We start from the raw sequence: 18,218 nt of genomic DNA, 5'->3' as shown, positions 1-18,218 counted from the left end.
TTTTGTTGTTTTTGATCATATAAACAATATACATACAGATGATGCCAGAAAAGACTAAGGATTAAGGGCTGATGCATGTGGATTGGTTGCAGTCATGTGTAGCTTCCTTAAAAATTCCTACTTCTTTCCACTTCCTGCAGTGTCACTATGTGTCAAAACTATTCACAAAATACCTATTGGTGGTGCTAAAGAGACAGTTGCGCCAACACTATCAGCACAAAACTACATAAAATAACAAGAATTTGCAGGTATCGCACTGCACTAAACACAAAAATTCTAATTCGCTGTACAATGGTTGCCATTCTAACTCAGAAATATTCATTGTATAGTAAAGTGTTCATCAAAAAAGAGCCACTTTGAAAATGTGAGGAAACTTTGTCAGAGATAACAGTGAATGAGTGGGTGAGGGAATGATGTCAGACACAGCAAGCTGTTTTTGGTTTAATTAGTCAAATGTGGTAGCATTGACATTTTTACACAAAATGTTGACTTCTACAATTATAAGGAGGATCTATAGCTTTCATATAGTTTAAACATGCAACTACAAATGTGATCTTTATTTTTCTGCCGGGGGTGGACTTCCATCAGTCCCTGGATCATCCTCTGCATTGTCATTTATCATCTGCTTGTACTTACTCTCGAAAAATCCAGCCTAGAATTGCAAGGAAAAACATAAAAATGCACCAGTCATCCATTAAAAAGATTAATGAAAATACCAAAGCTATATGAGTGAATATACTAACCTTTAAATTATTTTTAACTGAACATGTTATCTAAAAACATTAAAGCTGTGCAAGTAATTGAAAAAAAAAAAGTCTAAAAAGTGTCTTTTACCTTATACAGACCAGCAGTGAGTAAAGCCAGAAAAGCCAACCCTCCCAGACATCCTCCAATGATCTCTTTGGTGAAATTTGCCTCAGAATATACTTCAACCACTGCTTCAAGCTGAGAGATAATAGAATATGGATTATATTCAAGCTCTTTCATAACTCAGACAAGAGAAAAAAAATGTAATCTATATAATGTCTATGTATGTAATCACCTTGTGAACAGGAGGATTGTTGTTAGACACTGTTGAAAAGTAGATGTATTGGCTTTGGTCATACTCCACAGAGGCTGTACTGGTCAAGAGGAATTTGGCAGATTGAAGTCCAATCTAAGAGAAAATGGAACACAATGAGCCAAAATTGGGTGTTTTTCAATTTAACAGGAAACATACTTATCTAAAAAAACAAAACAAGTTATTAGTACATACTCAGGAACAAATCTTAATGAGACAACACAAACTTCCCTTCAACTACCTGCTCTATCCATCCCGAACTAATGTTGGCAGAGATTTCGTATGTCCTACTCTGCAGTCTTTTCAAGAACGAGTTGCACTTGAACACTCTGCACCTGGCTACAGAGCAATCCTGAGGGTGAGAAAATGCAACATAAGCTGTGATCCAGTGTAATGGGATTTCTTTTTAAATCTACAATTAGGGTAAATATGAACAGTTAAGTACAGAGGCATACTTACCACCACTTTATTCTTTTGTATTTTTGGAACAAAATCTCTGACACTTGGTTCTTCATCATTTCCTCTCTGACAATCTGAAATCTGAAATGTGGTTGATTTATTAAATAAAACACAGTTTGATAGTTTTATTAGTTTCACCACATGCATCCATCCATATCAAAATTTAAGCCATTTGTGGAGTCAAAAACTAAAACTTCTGACAAATGTAATACCTGTAGACTGCTCAAATCCACCCAGATGTCTTTTTCACCAAGCTTCACTGGAACCTTGATCACCACAATGAAATTAAACTCTCTGATATCGTTTGTAACCTAAACAAATAAAGAAAAGGACAATCAACCATTAATTTTAGGTCTAAATCATACAATTGACTTTAGAAAAATATAGATACAGTGTTGAGAAAAAGTGATTTCCTATTTTTTTGTATGTTTGTCACACCTAAATGGTGGTGTAGTGTAGTGTAGTGCTCCTGCTCCTAATGCAACCAAGGTCTTGTTTAAAAACCAGAGGTGACCATGCTTTTGCCATTGCCACCCCTAGACTCTGGAATACTCTCCCAGTTGATATCCGTACATCAGAATCAATTTAATCATTCAAATCGTGCTTAAAAACACACCTGTTCAACTTAATCTTGGAGCTCTGCCAGGCAGGCTATTTTTGCCCAGACTCTTTCTTATGTTGGAATCATGAACTCTGACCCTAACTGAGGTAAGTGGTGGGAGATCTCAATTACTTTGTTTCTTGTTGGTTCTGGATTTTCTGTGGAACGCAGTATGATGTCTGTCTGTTGAGGATCTTTTAGTTTACTTAATTTGTCAGGCAGGTCCTATTTAAGTGAATTCTTAAGAAGATTTGTTGCAGTAATCAGGCCTGGGTGTGGCTAGAGAAATTGTACTACTTTCCAAAAATGTGATACACCACAGTTAATTTATGTTATAAAAATAACATAAATGATTTTTTGTATTATCTTGGTCTAATAATGACATTTTTTTTTTGATTATCTGATAAACATTTAAGTGTGACAGACATATACAAAAAATAGTAAATCAGGAAAGAGGCAAAAACTTTTTCACACTACTGTAGAAGTTTAATTGTACCTTAACTGATTGTTGGACTGGTTTCTTCAAATCATTCTTCCCAAATGTAAAATTGTTGTAGCTTAGTGAGCTAAACAGATAATGTATATTTAATGTTTAAAATATATATAATACTTGTTATTACAAACTTATTTGTTACTTACTACATGATTTCTTTAGTTACAAACAAAACAACACATACCTCGCAAATGTCATAAAAATGCTGTATTTTACATTAATTGATTTCCTTTTGTAAAGTTCACTTGTAGGGGCATGCTCCTGATTTCCACTGAAAGAGAGAAGTGAACATATTTGTAAGGTATGCATGGGGCTGTTACTTAAATGAAGAAGGAACAGTACCTGGTGGCATTTGCAGTGATAAAGATCTGCTTCTCAAATTGACTGTTGGTGTCAATCCCATAGGAGACAATGAAAGAAGCCTTAATTGAATGAGAAAGATGAGTGACTTCTCTTTGCCTTTGCAAAAGTCAGAAAAAAGAATTGATAAAAAAATGTTATTTGCAAAAAAACAAACCTTAGTTTTGCTCTTGAAAATTGGCTTGTCAATAGTGCAGTCTGTCGTTCCTCGTGATAAACCATCTTCACTGTCCAAGGAGTTGCACTCAATTCTTCCCTTTATTAAAAAACAAAATGATTCCTGGATGCATTTGAACAGCAACAGATCAATGATGAACTGATACAGACTTGATCCTGATGCCTTACCTGCTGACTGGTGAACTTCCTGTAGGAGAGTCCAGCTGGGTACGTGAGAATAACACGACTGTTGTAGGAGTTTTCTCCTCTGTTCTCCACTGTGACTGTGACATCCAAAAGTTCATCAATGCCCACTTTAACCTCTGAGGATCTGGTAGCACATGGAGAAAGATGAGAGAAAGAGAGAGGAAACAAAGCTACAGGCATACTAATGCCACAGTGCATCAAATATAATGTGCTTTGAGCTTTGATAAACCGTGTTATTTTTCAGTTCAAACAATATGGCAACAATACCTGTGCTCACACAAGCAAGCCTCACCTGGCGAAGCTGAAATCCACTTTAAGGTTATCAACACATCTGTTGTCAGTACCACAGTTGATCTCAAACCCTAACTGTGAAAGAGAGCAGTATGGAAATGTAAATAAAGTATACATTATTTGCTTTATGAACTAGTAGATTTTAAACTGAACTGGGAGCCAATTAAGTGCCTTCAGTACTAGGTTAATATGTTCAAATTTACATGTACATGTAAGGTCTGTGGCTGATATATTCTGAAAAAGTTGAAGTAATAATACTGATTATCTGGAAAATCCTGTAAATAAAACATCACACTAGTCTTACCTGCTTAAGCACAGACTAATTTCTCTGAGTCAATTTTAGTTGAGAATTATTTAATTTTTGATAAATATCTTTAAGTGATTAAAAAAATAAGTATCTGTGGCCTTATATTCTTATCAAAACTGAGAATACTTTCCAAAATAATGCCCAGATTCCAGATGTGTTTCCAAAAAGTAGTATTGATATGAACAAAATTTTTGTTTCTGATCTTTTGGACCAAAAACAAAATATTTCTGCCTGAGTTTCATTTTTAGACAAATTTGATCTTTTCTAAAGAGATCTGTTATTTTATGGAAGGTAATAAAATTGTCCACTTAGTGGATGTCTCCACTAAGTGGACATCCACAACAACAGTAGCCTTTCAACTAGCTATGGAGCTAGAGTGAACCATAGTTTGGGTGACTGGGTGGGTGGCATGCAGACCACCCTAACACTGGGAAGAGCATTACTAGGGCCTGGGGTGAATTGAATGCTACTTGGCCACAGTGATGAGGTTGGTCCCAGAAAAGTTGGTCAAGAAGGGAGATGGACACCCCCAGCCACCTGCCAGATGGAGGCAACAACAGAAGGCCACTTACTGTCTTGGAGCAACCACATAATTTTTTAGTTGGTTTATTAAAGGATTCTGATTCTGCACCCCACAGATGGAGGGTGATTGTAGTTATGACCAGCAGCGTGGAAATAATCCTTATTCAAGATAGAGAATTAGGCTCAGATTTTTTGGCAAGACATGGAGCTAGCCCAGGCATTTGGCTTAGTTCCCAGCTTGTTCAAAAGGTGAAATGCCAGGTTGGCAGCTACATCCAGCCATGGGAAGGGTGAAGTTACTTTCTCATCTGCAATGGTGACTATGGAGCCAAGGAGCCGCTCAACATGTCTGATCTGGTACCAAGTAGATATTCTTCCTTCCAACTCTACAATTTTTGTGAGTCAAACGGAGACAGTTGCCACATCCATTAGGAAGCAACAGCTGAGATCTTTAACATGGCCAATAAGTAGAAGAGCCCTGTCACCTTTTAACTGAAAAAAAAAGGTCTGGAGGACATAATGCAACCACCAAGAGAGTGAAGCACATGCAAGAAAGTGTCCAAGACATACTTTTATCTCCTTATGCAGACTCCAAAAACAGTATCAGAAGTTTTGGCAGTTTGCAAGTCAGTATACCACTTTGGTGGTTTTCAACCACTGCAAATGTGCTCCTGTGCAGCCCTCCACAATCCCAACTGCATATCGCTAGACAAAATGACCTATGCATCAGTCGAATGCTGATTTGTTGACAAGTGGTCCAGAATAGGGGAACGGGAAACAGTAGAGTTCACCAGGAATAGATCAAATATGCAAAAAAAGAGAAAAAAGTCATAAAAGGTCAAAAATAGATTGTGCAAAGTACACACAGTAGCTGCCATGGGCACTTGACATTGTTTTTAACACTTGGTTTCACTTCAGCTCTTTGGATGTCATAACTTCACTTTTCTCGATAGCTGACTGGTGGACTATCAACAGCACATGCAAGATTAACCTAAAGACTGGATGTACCATGTGTTTCTGACGCTGTCCTCATCTGACAACAAACAGTGTCTGCAGGCAGAAGGGCAGTCTGTGAGTGTTTGCAGACTGCCTTTGCTCTAGCCCCCTTCAAGCAAAAACTAAGCGTCATTTGCACCACAAATTGCAATATAATTAAGTACATATTGTTCTTCTTCTTGAAGAATATTTCTTCACAAAGAACAATGCAATAAAAACAATTGCATACAGAAAGCAGTTCTTTGCACAGCTTGCATGTATTGTAGGGGTACACCACTGGAGTAAATATAACTCATTTACTTCCAGTACTTGAGTAGAAGTGTCTCCAAAAGGTATAAGTCAATCACATACCAACAATACAAGGAATTTGAAAATGAAAGTGCAAAACTAAAGCTGTTTCTTAACTTTGGCTAGGCTTAGTTATCCAGTCAAATGTTCTTTGGGTTTGTTTTTAGTTGGATGATATTTTTTTTCTTGGGTTACTTACCGGAAAAATAGTTGCTGTTTGAGTCTGTGGGGCAAGACTTGGCCTGAGATTTGTGTTTGAGGGCAACCCATCAAATATGAATTTGAGCTCATTGGAAAGTACATTAAGAGCATCCTCTGGACAGGCCTGCAAGAAGAGAACAATGTTAAGTTTAGAGGACTCTGAAAAAACAATCTTTTGTTTAATGACTTGAATCTCTCTTGGTTTTAGTACTTTTTCAGATGTTTAGATTTTACCTCGATAATGAATTTTACAGTTGAACATTGTCGGTTTCGTAAGTCAACAGTAACTGATCCAGACTGCTCTTGTTGTTTCCCACTGACGTAAGCCCGGTTGGTTGGAGATTTGCGAGAAGCATCCAGTGTTAACGTGTAATCAATCCTTGCTTGAGCTGGAACAAATACATTTTGATATAAATGTTACAAATGTTCAGACATTAACATTAAAATAATGGACAGTGGCTTTTTTGTTTTACAAAAAGTGAGGTGAATGATGAACCTGTGTTGACTGTAGACACTCTGCTCATGGTAAAACAGATTTCAGCTGTGTTCTCCAATGGTTTTGAGCAGTCTACATTCTGAGTAGGAATTTGGTTTGGGCTGAATAACACCTCAGCTTTTACCATTACTATGGGTCTTGATCTGGAAAGTAGGGGGAAAAAACATATAAATTACATTTGGGGTTTTAATTAGTACCAAACTTAAAGCTACAGAATTTTGAGTCACCTAAAAATGTCGTTTTTCAAGCTGAAATGTTGTAAATGACAATTAATTATTTATACAACAAATCTTAAATAAATATTTAAGGAAACGCTTTTTGATTGAATTTTTATAACTCTAGAACAATAGTGTTTCAGTTAAGTAACTTTATCATACCAATTGGCTTACTAAATGATAACTATTTCATAACGTTAACATGACTTTACTACACACTATTTTATTAAATCCTCTGTTTTGGGGTAATGCATGCATTTCAATTTCTGAGTGGAAATCATTTATTACAACAAGACTGAACACAGACTATAATTCTAGATGCTTAACCAACCACTTTTATTGCTTCTTTAACCCGTAGAGCATTTTCAATCATGTGTTAAGATAACTAGAAAAAGGAAATCCATTGATTAGTTACCTTTTTAAAATTATAAACTTTCATTAATATAATTTGACCTTTGAAAAATAAATATGTTTTACCCTGTTCTATATTTCAAACTGACGTGAACTTTTATTCATTAGTGAATTCATTAAGGTTCACCATCAACAAAAATGATAGAATTATCATAAACGAAAGTAATGTATGATTGCATTATCTTGAACTTACCTCAGTAAGACAACTTTGCCCTTTGAACCCACTGCTAAGTCAGGCAGTCGGTCCAAACTGTGGTCAAAAGATGACTGACTGATTGACAGGCCAAAGAACTTCAGTCCTGACTGGACCTCAGAGCCAGTTATTCTCTGTGTACATTGAAATATTTTAATCAGATTATATATTCCAACTGTAGATTGTATAGATATTGGAATTACGTGGTAGATGATTTTAGTCATCATTGTGAGTTCTTTGATGTTTGTACCTGTGAGTAAGTAGGACTGATTCTTTCTCCTCCTTCACTGTGGAATATGTAGATGCTGCCTTCACCATTATTCTCCAAAGGTGCTCCAACTGCCAAATCCCTGAATCCATCTGAGTTTAGATCAGGCAGTACAGCAAGAGAAGAGCCGAACCTTCCTTTGACAGCTGCATGTCCTCTTAGTACTAACGGATCATCGAAATTACACTCCACAAACTAAAAGGAGGAGAGTGAATATTTTATGGTCATTAAATTATAAACAAACTAACTCATTAATTTTATTGTAGTAGATAAAACTGTGATTTACCAAATCAATTAATCTGCAAACATAAACTCTTCCCTCTCTATCAGGCTCCATGTACATTGGGGCTGATATGAAGATTAGATCAGTGATGTCATCATTATTTATGTCCATGGTACACACCTCTGCTCCAAAATATTGACCAGTCTGATAATGTTAAAGCAAAAAATTATTAATTAGAAAAACTGTGTAACTGAAACAGCTTTTATTTTTGAGAAAATAATTTTACAATTTGATTCAGGTTTGTCTTGCTGCAAAAACATACCTGTGATGAAAAGGACTCAATCTTTTGGTTTTCTAAGTTTTCTCTGTTAACAGCGACCACAGCTCCTCTGTGTTTATATCTTGGAGCACCAACAACTGTCAGAGAGCCACGTTGAGCTTTAGCAATTGCCATGGAGTAACCTAGAATTTAGGTATTTGAAAGGGGAAGAAAGATTAAGATGCCTCCATTTAAATTTGTCCTGGTCCTGGGTCAGTGACCCAGTGTTTTACATTATTATTGAACTTTGATTCTGTCAGTATTTATCATTTCTAGTTTTTTGGTTTTGGTGTTAGCGTTCTTAGTATTCTGGTTTTTGTCTCTGTGTTTCATGGTTGCTCTCTCTCCCCTGTCAGCTGTATCCCCTTGTCAAGTCTACATTTATGTGTTATGTTTCCTGTTTTACTTTGTAAGTCTGTGTCTCATAGTAGTGTGTCTAGTTTGGCTTCCCCTTGTCTTGTTGTGTTTGATTACTCCCAGGTGTCCTCTCCTCCTGTGTCCTATTCCCTCGTTATCCCTCCGCGTATTTTAGCCCTGTGTTTCTCTCAGTCAGCGTTGCATCGTCCCCTCATGCTTGTGGGTTTCTCTTGTTGTGCTCCCAGAGATTGCAATCTTGAGTTTCCCAGTGTTTTGGTTTTAGTTCCCAGTTTCTAGGTTTTGGTTTGGTTTTATAAGTGTTTTTTGTGTAAGTTTTGCCACGCCGATAAAGCAGCCTCCTTCAGTTCATCCCTGTGTTTTGAGTTCTGCATTTGCGTCCTTTCTCCTGCCTGACACAGCAGGTTCATGACAAAATTGTGTCCGTTTTGCAAACTCATTAGTGTGTCTGAGTGAAAGAACTGGAGCAGAGCTGTGTATATACATGATTACATGTGTATGAGTTAGACTGTTAAAGCTGTAATATTCTTACCAAGATAACTGTCAGGCTCAAAAGACACATCCTCATATGTTTTCAGCTTCTGGCCTCCTGTTGTGTATTGCACGTAGCCTCCCTTCCACTCGTTTGCACCAACAATAGACATCTGAATTCCCTACAGTGCAGACAGAAAATACATTTTATATATAATTTATTAAACTGATTTAACTGTATAAATGTTTATTTGCCTATAGGTCATAAAAACTGCCGGACAGGCACATGTGAATCTTTCTTTCTATGACTAGACTGTCTGGTGAGTTTCTGGTAGTTTTAATTACCCCAGGCACATAAACTGCACTGAATCCTTCTTGAGACATTTCCATTTCCAGTGACTCTCCACTGCTTTGAGATCCTGTATCAGAAAAATAAATGAGAAGGTAAAAGAGAGACACAATACAACATATTCATTCATACAGGTTCATTCTCTCACTATGCTTCATTATGCTAAGTACAATTTTCAAATAATTTGTTTATTATAAAAGTATCTGAAAATGGATTCTTCCTTTCAAAAAGTTATAGTAATAGCATGCTTAGCATGAAATTTAGCATTATTATTACATTCATTAATATAGTAAATCATTTCAAATTATTTTTTTTTACTGTTTATTATAACAGCATTTATTGTTCATTTCTCTAATGTAAAGTTACAGGATGTTTAATTTAAAATGTGAATCTAATGAATAAAATATAATAAAGTTGATACAATGTGGTCATTTTAGTTGCTTCATAGTGTAGCAGTTTACACAACAAATGAAAGTTCACTGCTTCAATTCAATAGGCAGCTAAAAATAATATTTAATATAATGTAATTATTTGAATTTTTGAAACATTTACAGGAATTTTAACAAAGTTGAAACAATAAATTCATGTTCGTACCTTCGATGGAGAAAATTTTGTCCTGCAGATTCTGTCTTATTACTTCAAGTGCGTCGAAGTTCTCCACCTCAAACACATATGAGGGAGTGGATGCAATGGTGCGCAGTTCTCTTCTTGCATCAGGGAGCCTAAATGCGCTGCCCACCTAAGATTTTACAGATATGTTTGAGTCCTCATATTAAGCAAGATTATTTGCTCACTTTAATAAAATACAGTCCTTATACTTCACCTGATTTACAGTAAAATTTACACACATCACTAAGCCATTACTTAGCCTTAACAAATATTTGAGAAAGAATTAGTCATTTTAAAGACCTTACCTAATATGAGTGTGGTACTGTAATGTGATCTCACTGCTGCAACAAGTCAGTTTGTGAAATTTAATCCCTCCTGTATTTTCCACGATTGACTATAAATGGTATTATTTCAAAGTGGAAGCATTTAGAGCCATGCCAACTCAGTGTAAAAGTTGAAAACACTTTTAACCTCCTGTGGCGTTAACACAGCACAAAAATTATGAGCTTCATAGACTGGGTCTCTATGACAAAGCAGCTTCTGAAGGTGTAGTGAGTCAGTGGCTCAGGACCTGTCTCCCTATAGTGCAGCATAATGGGACTGTAGTGTGACAAGTGAACAAAACCAAGTATTAGTATAAAACGCAACATTCTGCAAGCTTAAATAATGGAAGTACTTACCCCAATAGCAAATCGAACAATGTTTTTACTCTCTGCTTGCTTTGTTGCATCTCGTAGATCATACCGGTCATTAGATTGCCCATCAGTAACTACTATCAAGACCTTCTTCCCATTTGGTCTGGAACCTCTTTGTGGTGTGAAAACATTGTTCCTGTCAAATAAAAAAAAAAAATCTAATTTCTAAAGATTGTTTTGTTTTACAGTTGATCTTGTAAATTATATACTATCAGGTAAACTGCATGATTGTTATTTAAGCATACATCATTCTGTTTTGCTTTGTTTTTTTGTTTTTTTTTACTTTTGTACAAATCAATGTAATACAAGTTTTTTTTGTTTTTGTTTTTTTCAAATTTAAATCTGCAAACATTTGAATTTTTGGTGCCATGAAGATACTTTAAAACCCAAGTCTGAGTACAGTGTCCCATTTAAAAGGCTTCCCGCAGTCACACAGTCAGATTAGTGTGGTCAGATTCAAAGAAAAAAAGTCATCTGGACAGGAAGTCCAAACAATGAGGTAACTGCAGTGCTTCAGTAATATCATTGTATTACTTACACAACATGTGTGATGGCCTTAGCTGTGTAAGTAGATCCACCCTGCTGTCTGATTCCATTGATGTCAGTCTCCACTGATCCAGATGAGGAAAATTTCTTAAAGTTAAAGTGAACCTCTGGATCAGTGGAGAACTGGGAAACAGAAAACTGAAAAGGCAGAAATGAAAACATGTAAAACATTATTTGTATGGGGCTGAATAGAAATAACAATGGAACTATTTTATATCTGTGCCATGATTTTACTGACAGAGCGACAACAGCTGCTCACCTGTGTTTCACTTGAGAGAAATGATTGAATTATCTCTTTCACAAATCTCTTCATTGTTTGAAAATCAGGCTGAGACACGCTGCCTGAACCATCCAACAGAAAGGCAATGTCTGTTTGCAGTGGGCACCCTATCAAAGAGATTAATTTCAGAATGAAATACATTTTTAAGGGTTAATTTTAACATTTTCCTCATACTCATATTATATAAACAATAGAATAGAAAAGAAAAGAATAGCCCTTTGTTGCACATTGTACATGTACAATGAAACTATGGCTGCTCACACCAACTGTGCAGGAAATATAAATACTAAGACAACAAGTATAAATAACAAAGAAGAGGAAGGCACACATTAAAAGGAGAAGTTGCTTGAAGTGCTTGAATGCAGTGCAAGACTTGGGACTTTGTGGGTGGGGGTTACCATAAATACCTCACTTAGACAAGCTTCTCTTTAATGTAAATTCTTAATAAAGTTGATGTAAAAGATCCAACTTTAACTCTAAATAGACTATCTAAAGTATGCATTCAAAAAGGAAAATAATTATTTACAAAACCTAATTTGTGATGTGGAAATGATTTCTAGTGAACGAATACTAAAAGAATTTAGATGGTGTGCTTACGATACAGAATTTAAACCAAATGAAAGTGATAAAAGATTTCAGTCTTGGATAGAGAGTGGACTAACAACATTCCATTCCTTCACACATAAAGGGACACTACAGAGTTTTCAATCTTTACAAATAAGAAATGGCCTAAGACAAGTAGATTTCTTCAGGTTTCTTCAAATGTGGGATTATTTTAACAAACATTGCAATATCCCAAACCCAAACTCGGTTGAGTCAGGAATTTTTAAGATAGTTAAATTGGCATATGTTGGTTCTCTGAGAAAGGCAATCTCCAAACTATATAATGTGCTTCTTCAGGCAAGGTACTCAACAAGTTCACTATCTTGAAGAGACCACTGCTGGAAGAATATTATTAGATTTTTCAAAACCCCTCATCAAACTAGATATAAAAATGGGACAGGGGAATGCTGGAGAAGGTGTGGATCAGAAGAGGCACATCATTACCATATCTTTTGGGATTGCCATAATTTAAAAAATTACTGATGGGAATTCATAAAACTCTGTGCGAGGTCTTTAAGATAAAATTTGATATTAATTTTGTAAATTTGTACTTGGGCCTGGTTGCTGGCTCGGTCCAGGGAGGGGACACAAAGCTCTTACAAGCGCTATTAGTGGCCAGCAAAAAATCAATAACCAAAAAGAGGCTAAATCCAACTCCGCCAACACTTGAGGATTGGTTTAATGTGGTTTTTGAAATATTTAACATGGAAAAATTGACATTCTCCTTAAAAATTCGAAAAGATAAATTCTACAAGATATGGAATAATTGGATTAGCTTTGTGTCCCCCATCCGCCCTGAATTTAGGTAACATCAGCCCTGAATTGGTGTATCTCCCATGTATTGTATAATGCCAGGTCGACCCTCTACTTCATAATATGTGTTGAATGTACTTTAAGTAAATAAGTTAAATGTGCTGCATTATGTATACACTGTCAAGCCACTGAGCTCACTTTTTGTTATCTGAATGTAAAACAAAAGGACTAAGAAAAAGTCTTTTTTTTTTCCATTTGACTAAATAATATCAATGCACTTTATTGTAACAAGCCCTTTTCAATAAAAATATAAAAAATAATTATAAAAAAAAAAAGGAAATGATTTCTAAGCAATATCTAAACTTGATTTAGGTGTTTTTCCTGCAAGTTTTTTAGGGGTGTGGCTTCAGATTTGGCCTTGACTATCATCTCTTTTTTAAATGGCTTTTTTACACCAAGTCATACAAGTCATACATGTAGCCTGGTGTCCCTTCTACCTTTGCAGCAATCTCATCTTCCAAAAAAGTATTTTTTTATTTGCTCCACTGCTTTTTCTGATCTGCCTTAAATTATGCTGACATGTATAAGAGAGTATGTGTTAAAGCGTGTCTCTTTTACAAACTCCTTTTACTGTTACCTTGAATAGAAGAAGGTACGGGTGGTCCAAGCCTATTATAACGGTACAACTGAAAGCACACCCCGTTGTACATGGTGATGCTTTTGCAGTCCTTTGCAATGGTTGGACCACACACCTGAGAGGAGACAAAGCCAAGATGTGATTAAACAATGGTTTATTGTTTGAGATCAACCAATTTGACAAAAAACAAATTCTTATATGACTGTTCAGAATTGGTGATTAAAAAGAAAAAAAAAACTTTAGCTTTTTAAAGAAGTTGTGCAAATTTTTACCTTGATATGATCAATCATTTTTACGTTAAGGGAGAAATTTGAGCATTTTAAAACATGATTTTAATTTTTTCATTAGTTAATTTTACAGCACTTTAGAGCCTTCACAACTTATTAAGCACATTATTAATACACTATCCACACAGACACATAGTTAGCACTACAACTACAAATCTGTAAACCTTAAATATAAAAGTATCTAATTTCAATCCAGTCCCGTGTACTTGGAGCGTTTCTAACTCGAAATATGTGAAAGTATAAATTTAATATTTGCTGTTATAGTTATTGTACCCAATAAATCAGTTTGGGACAGGTGGCAGGCAAACTGACTTTCATGCATTTTGATATTATAATAAAACATCTGACACACAGAGGACAGAAGATTTTGATCGTTAGAGAATGTAACAAAGCACTGGTAATGTCTGCAGTTCAGTAACTCACCACAGTGTTTTGTGCTGTTTGATCGCTTTTCATAGTCAAACCAAGCGACATGTTGACTGCGAAACCTGGTGCTGTAATGAAAAACATTACATTTTTATTGTTTTTTAAAAAACAAAACACAAAAATACACTGTAAAAGTAAGAGCACAAGGGTGAAGGTAACAAACTGAAAGAAAAACAGAATTACATTTCACTATTATGTCATTTTAAAATGTTGAAAACAATAGAAAAGAAAAATCTTAATGATTTTTTTTCTTTGCTTATTTAATTTTATTAACTGGTAAATCAATATGGTTTCTGAAGAGTGAATGTTACCTAGTAAGATACCTAGATATATGTACTCTATCAACCGATTTAACGAGTTCCTGTGCCTGGATTTGTGCAAAATTTCTTTGACAGCAAAATATTTACTGTCAGAGTTTTAGGACATTTAGAAATTAACAGTTACCTACCTTCAAATTGTATATCTTGGCAGGTTTGGGGAGATGTGGTGCACCTATATATTCTCCCTCTTTCATTTTGTGAATACTGTTCAAGTGGAGCACTGACCAGCAGACTGAGGAAAGAAATTCAGTCAATGATGTAAGTCTAAACTACAAAACTACAAGTATTTTATATGTTTATTTTTTGCTGTGGGGCATAATAGAGATGGTAGTTCAAAATAAATACATAAATAGCAATAATCTTAAACACACAGATGGAAACCAATGTTCACTTACTCTGATTGTCTTTGAACCACCTGGTAACCAAAACCAGCAGCAGAGTTCCTCAGGGTCTTCCAAGCCACGGGCTCAATATTGAAACAAAGTGTGGCACTAAACACTGAAAATTTAAGAAGAAAGAAAAACATCAGAAGTTTTATTTAAAGCCTTCATAAGAATGAAAATGTGGTTATAGCGCTTCTAATTACAAATCACATTGAGAAAACTAGGCTGTGGGATTTTTTTTAACCCTTTCATCAGCAGTAGTGACTAAAAAGCTCAGAATATTGTGCTCAAAGCAGTTACTTGCTTGGAAGTTATTAGATTTCATTGTGGAAGCTTAAATGCTTTTTGATTTGATTACCATACAGTGAAAATTTCATACCACAACATCCATATGTAACAAAGTCAAAGGGCTCGGCTGTAGGCATGCAAGCCCAAACAAGAATCTCAGCAGCACTGAGCGTGTGCAGCTGAGCTAAATTGCTAATTGCAAACGTTCGACTAATTTTTTCTTTTTTTTTTTTTTTTTTAATTTTTTCTGCCAGTTTACACCTAGAAAGCTTTGAAAGTCATAAAAAATGAGAATTATAGCTATATTTTAATCAACTTCAGCACTCTGGAGGACTGCAAATTACATCTGGACAGTTCAGTGTTTCATCGCATTGTTATTAGGAAACCAAACACACTGACTTGCTCAAGCAGCAAACCGGCATCATCCATGAAGAGAATTCACTCTGAAGATTCCCTGTAACCGGTCTCTCCACAGACCAATGACATGGTGGGCATTTTGAAGTCAATAAGCACAAAACTCTGCAGCTGTGACTCACGCCTGGCCCTTTTGGCAATCCTTCAAAAAGACTTTCAAGTGCTGCATGAGTCAATGAAATTCAGACAGCAGCTGCTGGCTGCAAACACTTGCTGCTGTAAACACCATCCTCAGAGAGTCGGTGAAATTCATCGAGAAAGAATGACCCGAGAAAACTGAAAGATCAAAGACACTATTATTGAGCTCCAGGCTCACAGCATGATGGATAGCTTGGTGTTTTCAGGAATACCAGAGATGGCAGAAGAGGATCCAGAAACAATGGTGAGTCATGACATCCAGACTTATCTGAAACTCTGGGTGGATGTAGTTAAAAACATCAGCTTACACTGTGCTCATTGTTTTGAAGGTAAATGAGCAGATGGATGAAGATCCCGATCTTTTGTGGACAAATTCAAACACTGGTGCAAGGCTGCAGCTGGCAGCTGAGAGGAACAGACTTGCATGTTTGCAGTTTCCAAAGGAAATGCTGGAGTGATGCAAGTTCCTGTTCTCTATCCAAAAAAGGCTCATTCACGGAGGCTCCCAGGCTGTCATCGTGGTCAATAAGCTGTATGTCAAAGGGCAGCTTTATCATGACCAAAACACCACACAATGGCTGTACTGATCCTAGCTAGTACTAGGATAGGTTATACATGACCACACTGAGATTTGTCGCATGGCATGTATGGGAAGTTGGTTTGAAGTAAAAGAGGCTTAAACTTTCTAACCCGTTAAATGGCAGACATTATCTTTCTACAATTTGGACTCATTGGTCCGAAACATCTGTGCACACACTTTCCCACAGTTTCCTCACACATTCTTATTTTGCTACAACTCAAAAAACAGAGGTGTAGCCGTACTAATTAGCAGAAGAATAAACTTACTGTTAGTAGCTGTTATTACAGACCCAGAAGGTAGATTTGTAAAACTTAGATCCACTTAGATCCAAGCTCAGTATTTATGTATTTCCAGTATCTAGGAATCAAATGTTGATAACCCCTTCTTTTTTCATAACACCTTCACTTTAATTTCTGATCACTGATCACTCTGACACCATGTATAATAGGTATTTAATCCTGAAATTGACAGGCTCAGTACAGCAGTGAGTCAAAGGAACGGGCAGTCCACAGACATTCATAAACAATACATGAGTGATTTTGGTCTTTGCAATGCTTGGCATTAACATCACCCCACTCTCAGGGATTACACCTTCTTATAACCAGTACACTACTCCAGTACTCACATTCTCGCATAGTTTTTAGTTAGCTTCATTATATCACTATCAGCGATCATGCACCAGTGCCAGTCTCTCTGACACAGCCCCAGATCCAGATGGTTTTCCAGCTGAGTGTTACAAAGAACTTTGGCCTATGATAGCACCTACTTTTTTGTTTGGTAAATGGAAATTCAAATTCAGAGTGATCTTAAAATACTCTGCAAAGTCCTTGTCAGAAGGTTAGCATAAAATCACTTGATTCATAATACATCCTGATCAAAAAGGGTAAACACTCCACCACTAAAAAAACACACAGACTAATAAATATAATATAAATATAACAGATTATTGCTCCATCAATAAATTAGAAACCGCAGTTGTCTTTTTAGCTACAAAGAAAGCCTTTGACTGGGTAAACTCAAATTTTTATTAGCCGCTCTATACAAATTTAGATTTTTGGTACATTCTTCATAGACTGGATCTATACAGCTCTCAGAATGCATGTGTTAGGGCTAAGTACTTCCCAAAACAGATCACAAGCTCGCATCTGGTCCACTGCTTGTGTTGTTAATGGGTGGACATGTGTGAGAGAGTAAGTGAATGGCTTGGGTGTGTGTGCGAGTGTGTGTGTGCGAGTGTGTGGGTGTGTGCCTACACGGCTGGATCTGGGTCTGGGGCTTGCTGAGCTTGGCCACTGAGGGACATGGTCATAGGAAATGGATATATACACAAGAAGTAATAAGTATATTGGATTTTATGTCCAGTTCTACAGTTCGTTTTGGGTTGTAAGTAAGAATTTACTTTTGTTATGTTTGACGATTCAGGAAATAAACTCATAAACATTTTAGTAATTAAACTATTTATACAGTCAGAAGTTAACTGAGTTGATTGCAGAGATAGAGGAGAAAAATGCAAATAAGGAAATGGCCATTACAAAAGTATTTATAAATGATTTGCTTTCCCTTGCTAATCTGTAGTCCCTACTTGTTTTTAATTCCACAAGAAATATATTTTTTAGACACTTTGTCACTGTGCTGTGTGTATTTAGTAGAAAAACTTACTAACATATTTTTACTGTTTGCAGACATTTATTATTAATGAATAAAAGACAAACACAGAATGCGCAAGCTTGTCTTACCTGACAAGAGTAGCGTAGCACTAATTATCCAGTCCATTCTGTCACTCCCACGGAAAACGTAAACAACACAGTTCAGTATTACTTCTCTTGAAAGTTTCAGAGGAGGAGGTGAAATTAAAATGCAAAAATCATAAGAGAGTTCCTCAAAGGTAAGAGGTTCATTAAGAGGAACTGTTATGTAGGAGGAGCTACAATACTGGCAGCACTGTCTGTTTGATGCCAAACTACACTGTGGTGGTGTTGTTTAATGTGAATTAAACAC

The 18,218-nt window shown here is 36.1% G+C and overlaps 1 protein-coding gene and 1 long non-coding RNA gene across 2 annotated transcripts; one reads left to right on the top strand and one right to left on the bottom strand.

The window, feature by feature from the left end:
* Positions 1-411: 411 nt before the first annotated feature.
* Positions 412-18,132, bottom strand: LOC100709123 (integrin alpha-M). The gene is made up of 30 exons (XM_005448333.3): positions 17,957-18,132; positions 14,813-14,915; positions 14,546-14,649; positions 14,095-14,165; positions 13,385-13,499; positions 11,371-11,498; positions 11,104-11,249; positions 10,551-10,701; positions 9,856-10,000; positions 9,258-9,331; positions 8,974-9,094; positions 8,070-8,209; positions 7,811-7,951; positions 7,507-7,719; positions 7,257-7,390; positions 6,438-6,580; positions 6,176-6,330; positions 5,940-6,065; positions 3,629-3,702; positions 3,319-3,460; positions 3,131-3,229; positions 2,956-3,035; positions 2,798-2,884; positions 2,617-2,686; positions 1,732-1,830; positions 1,520-1,600; positions 1,302-1,412; positions 1,043-1,156; positions 835-945; positions 412-652 (listed from the first exon to the last, which is right to left on the bottom strand). Exons 1-30 carry the CDS (start codon positions 17,991-17,993, stop codon positions 557-559), a joined length of 3,411 nt encoding a protein of 1,136 aa, XP_005448390.1. The 5' UTR covers positions 17,994-18,132; the 3' UTR covers positions 412-556.
* Positions 14,601-16,520, top strand: LOC106098382 (uncharacterized). Its single transcript, XR_001224591.2, has 3 exons — positions 14,601-14,675; positions 15,847-15,884; positions 15,970-16,520. It is a non-coding gene; the product is annotated as an uncharacterized LOC106098382 (long non-coding RNA).
* Positions 18,133-18,218: the final 86 nt, after the last annotated feature.

Source organism: Oreochromis niloticus, linkage group LG8 (assembly GCF_001858045.2).
Source record: "Oreochromis niloticus isolate F11D_XX linkage group LG8, O_niloticus_UMD_NMBU, whole genome shotgun sequence".
Taxonomy (NCBI): Eukaryota; Metazoa; Chordata; class Actinopteri; order Cichliformes; family Cichlidae; genus Oreochromis; species Oreochromis niloticus.
The sequence above is the reverse complement of the archived record's forward strand: the minus strand, read 5'-3'. Positions and strand labels throughout refer to the sequence as shown.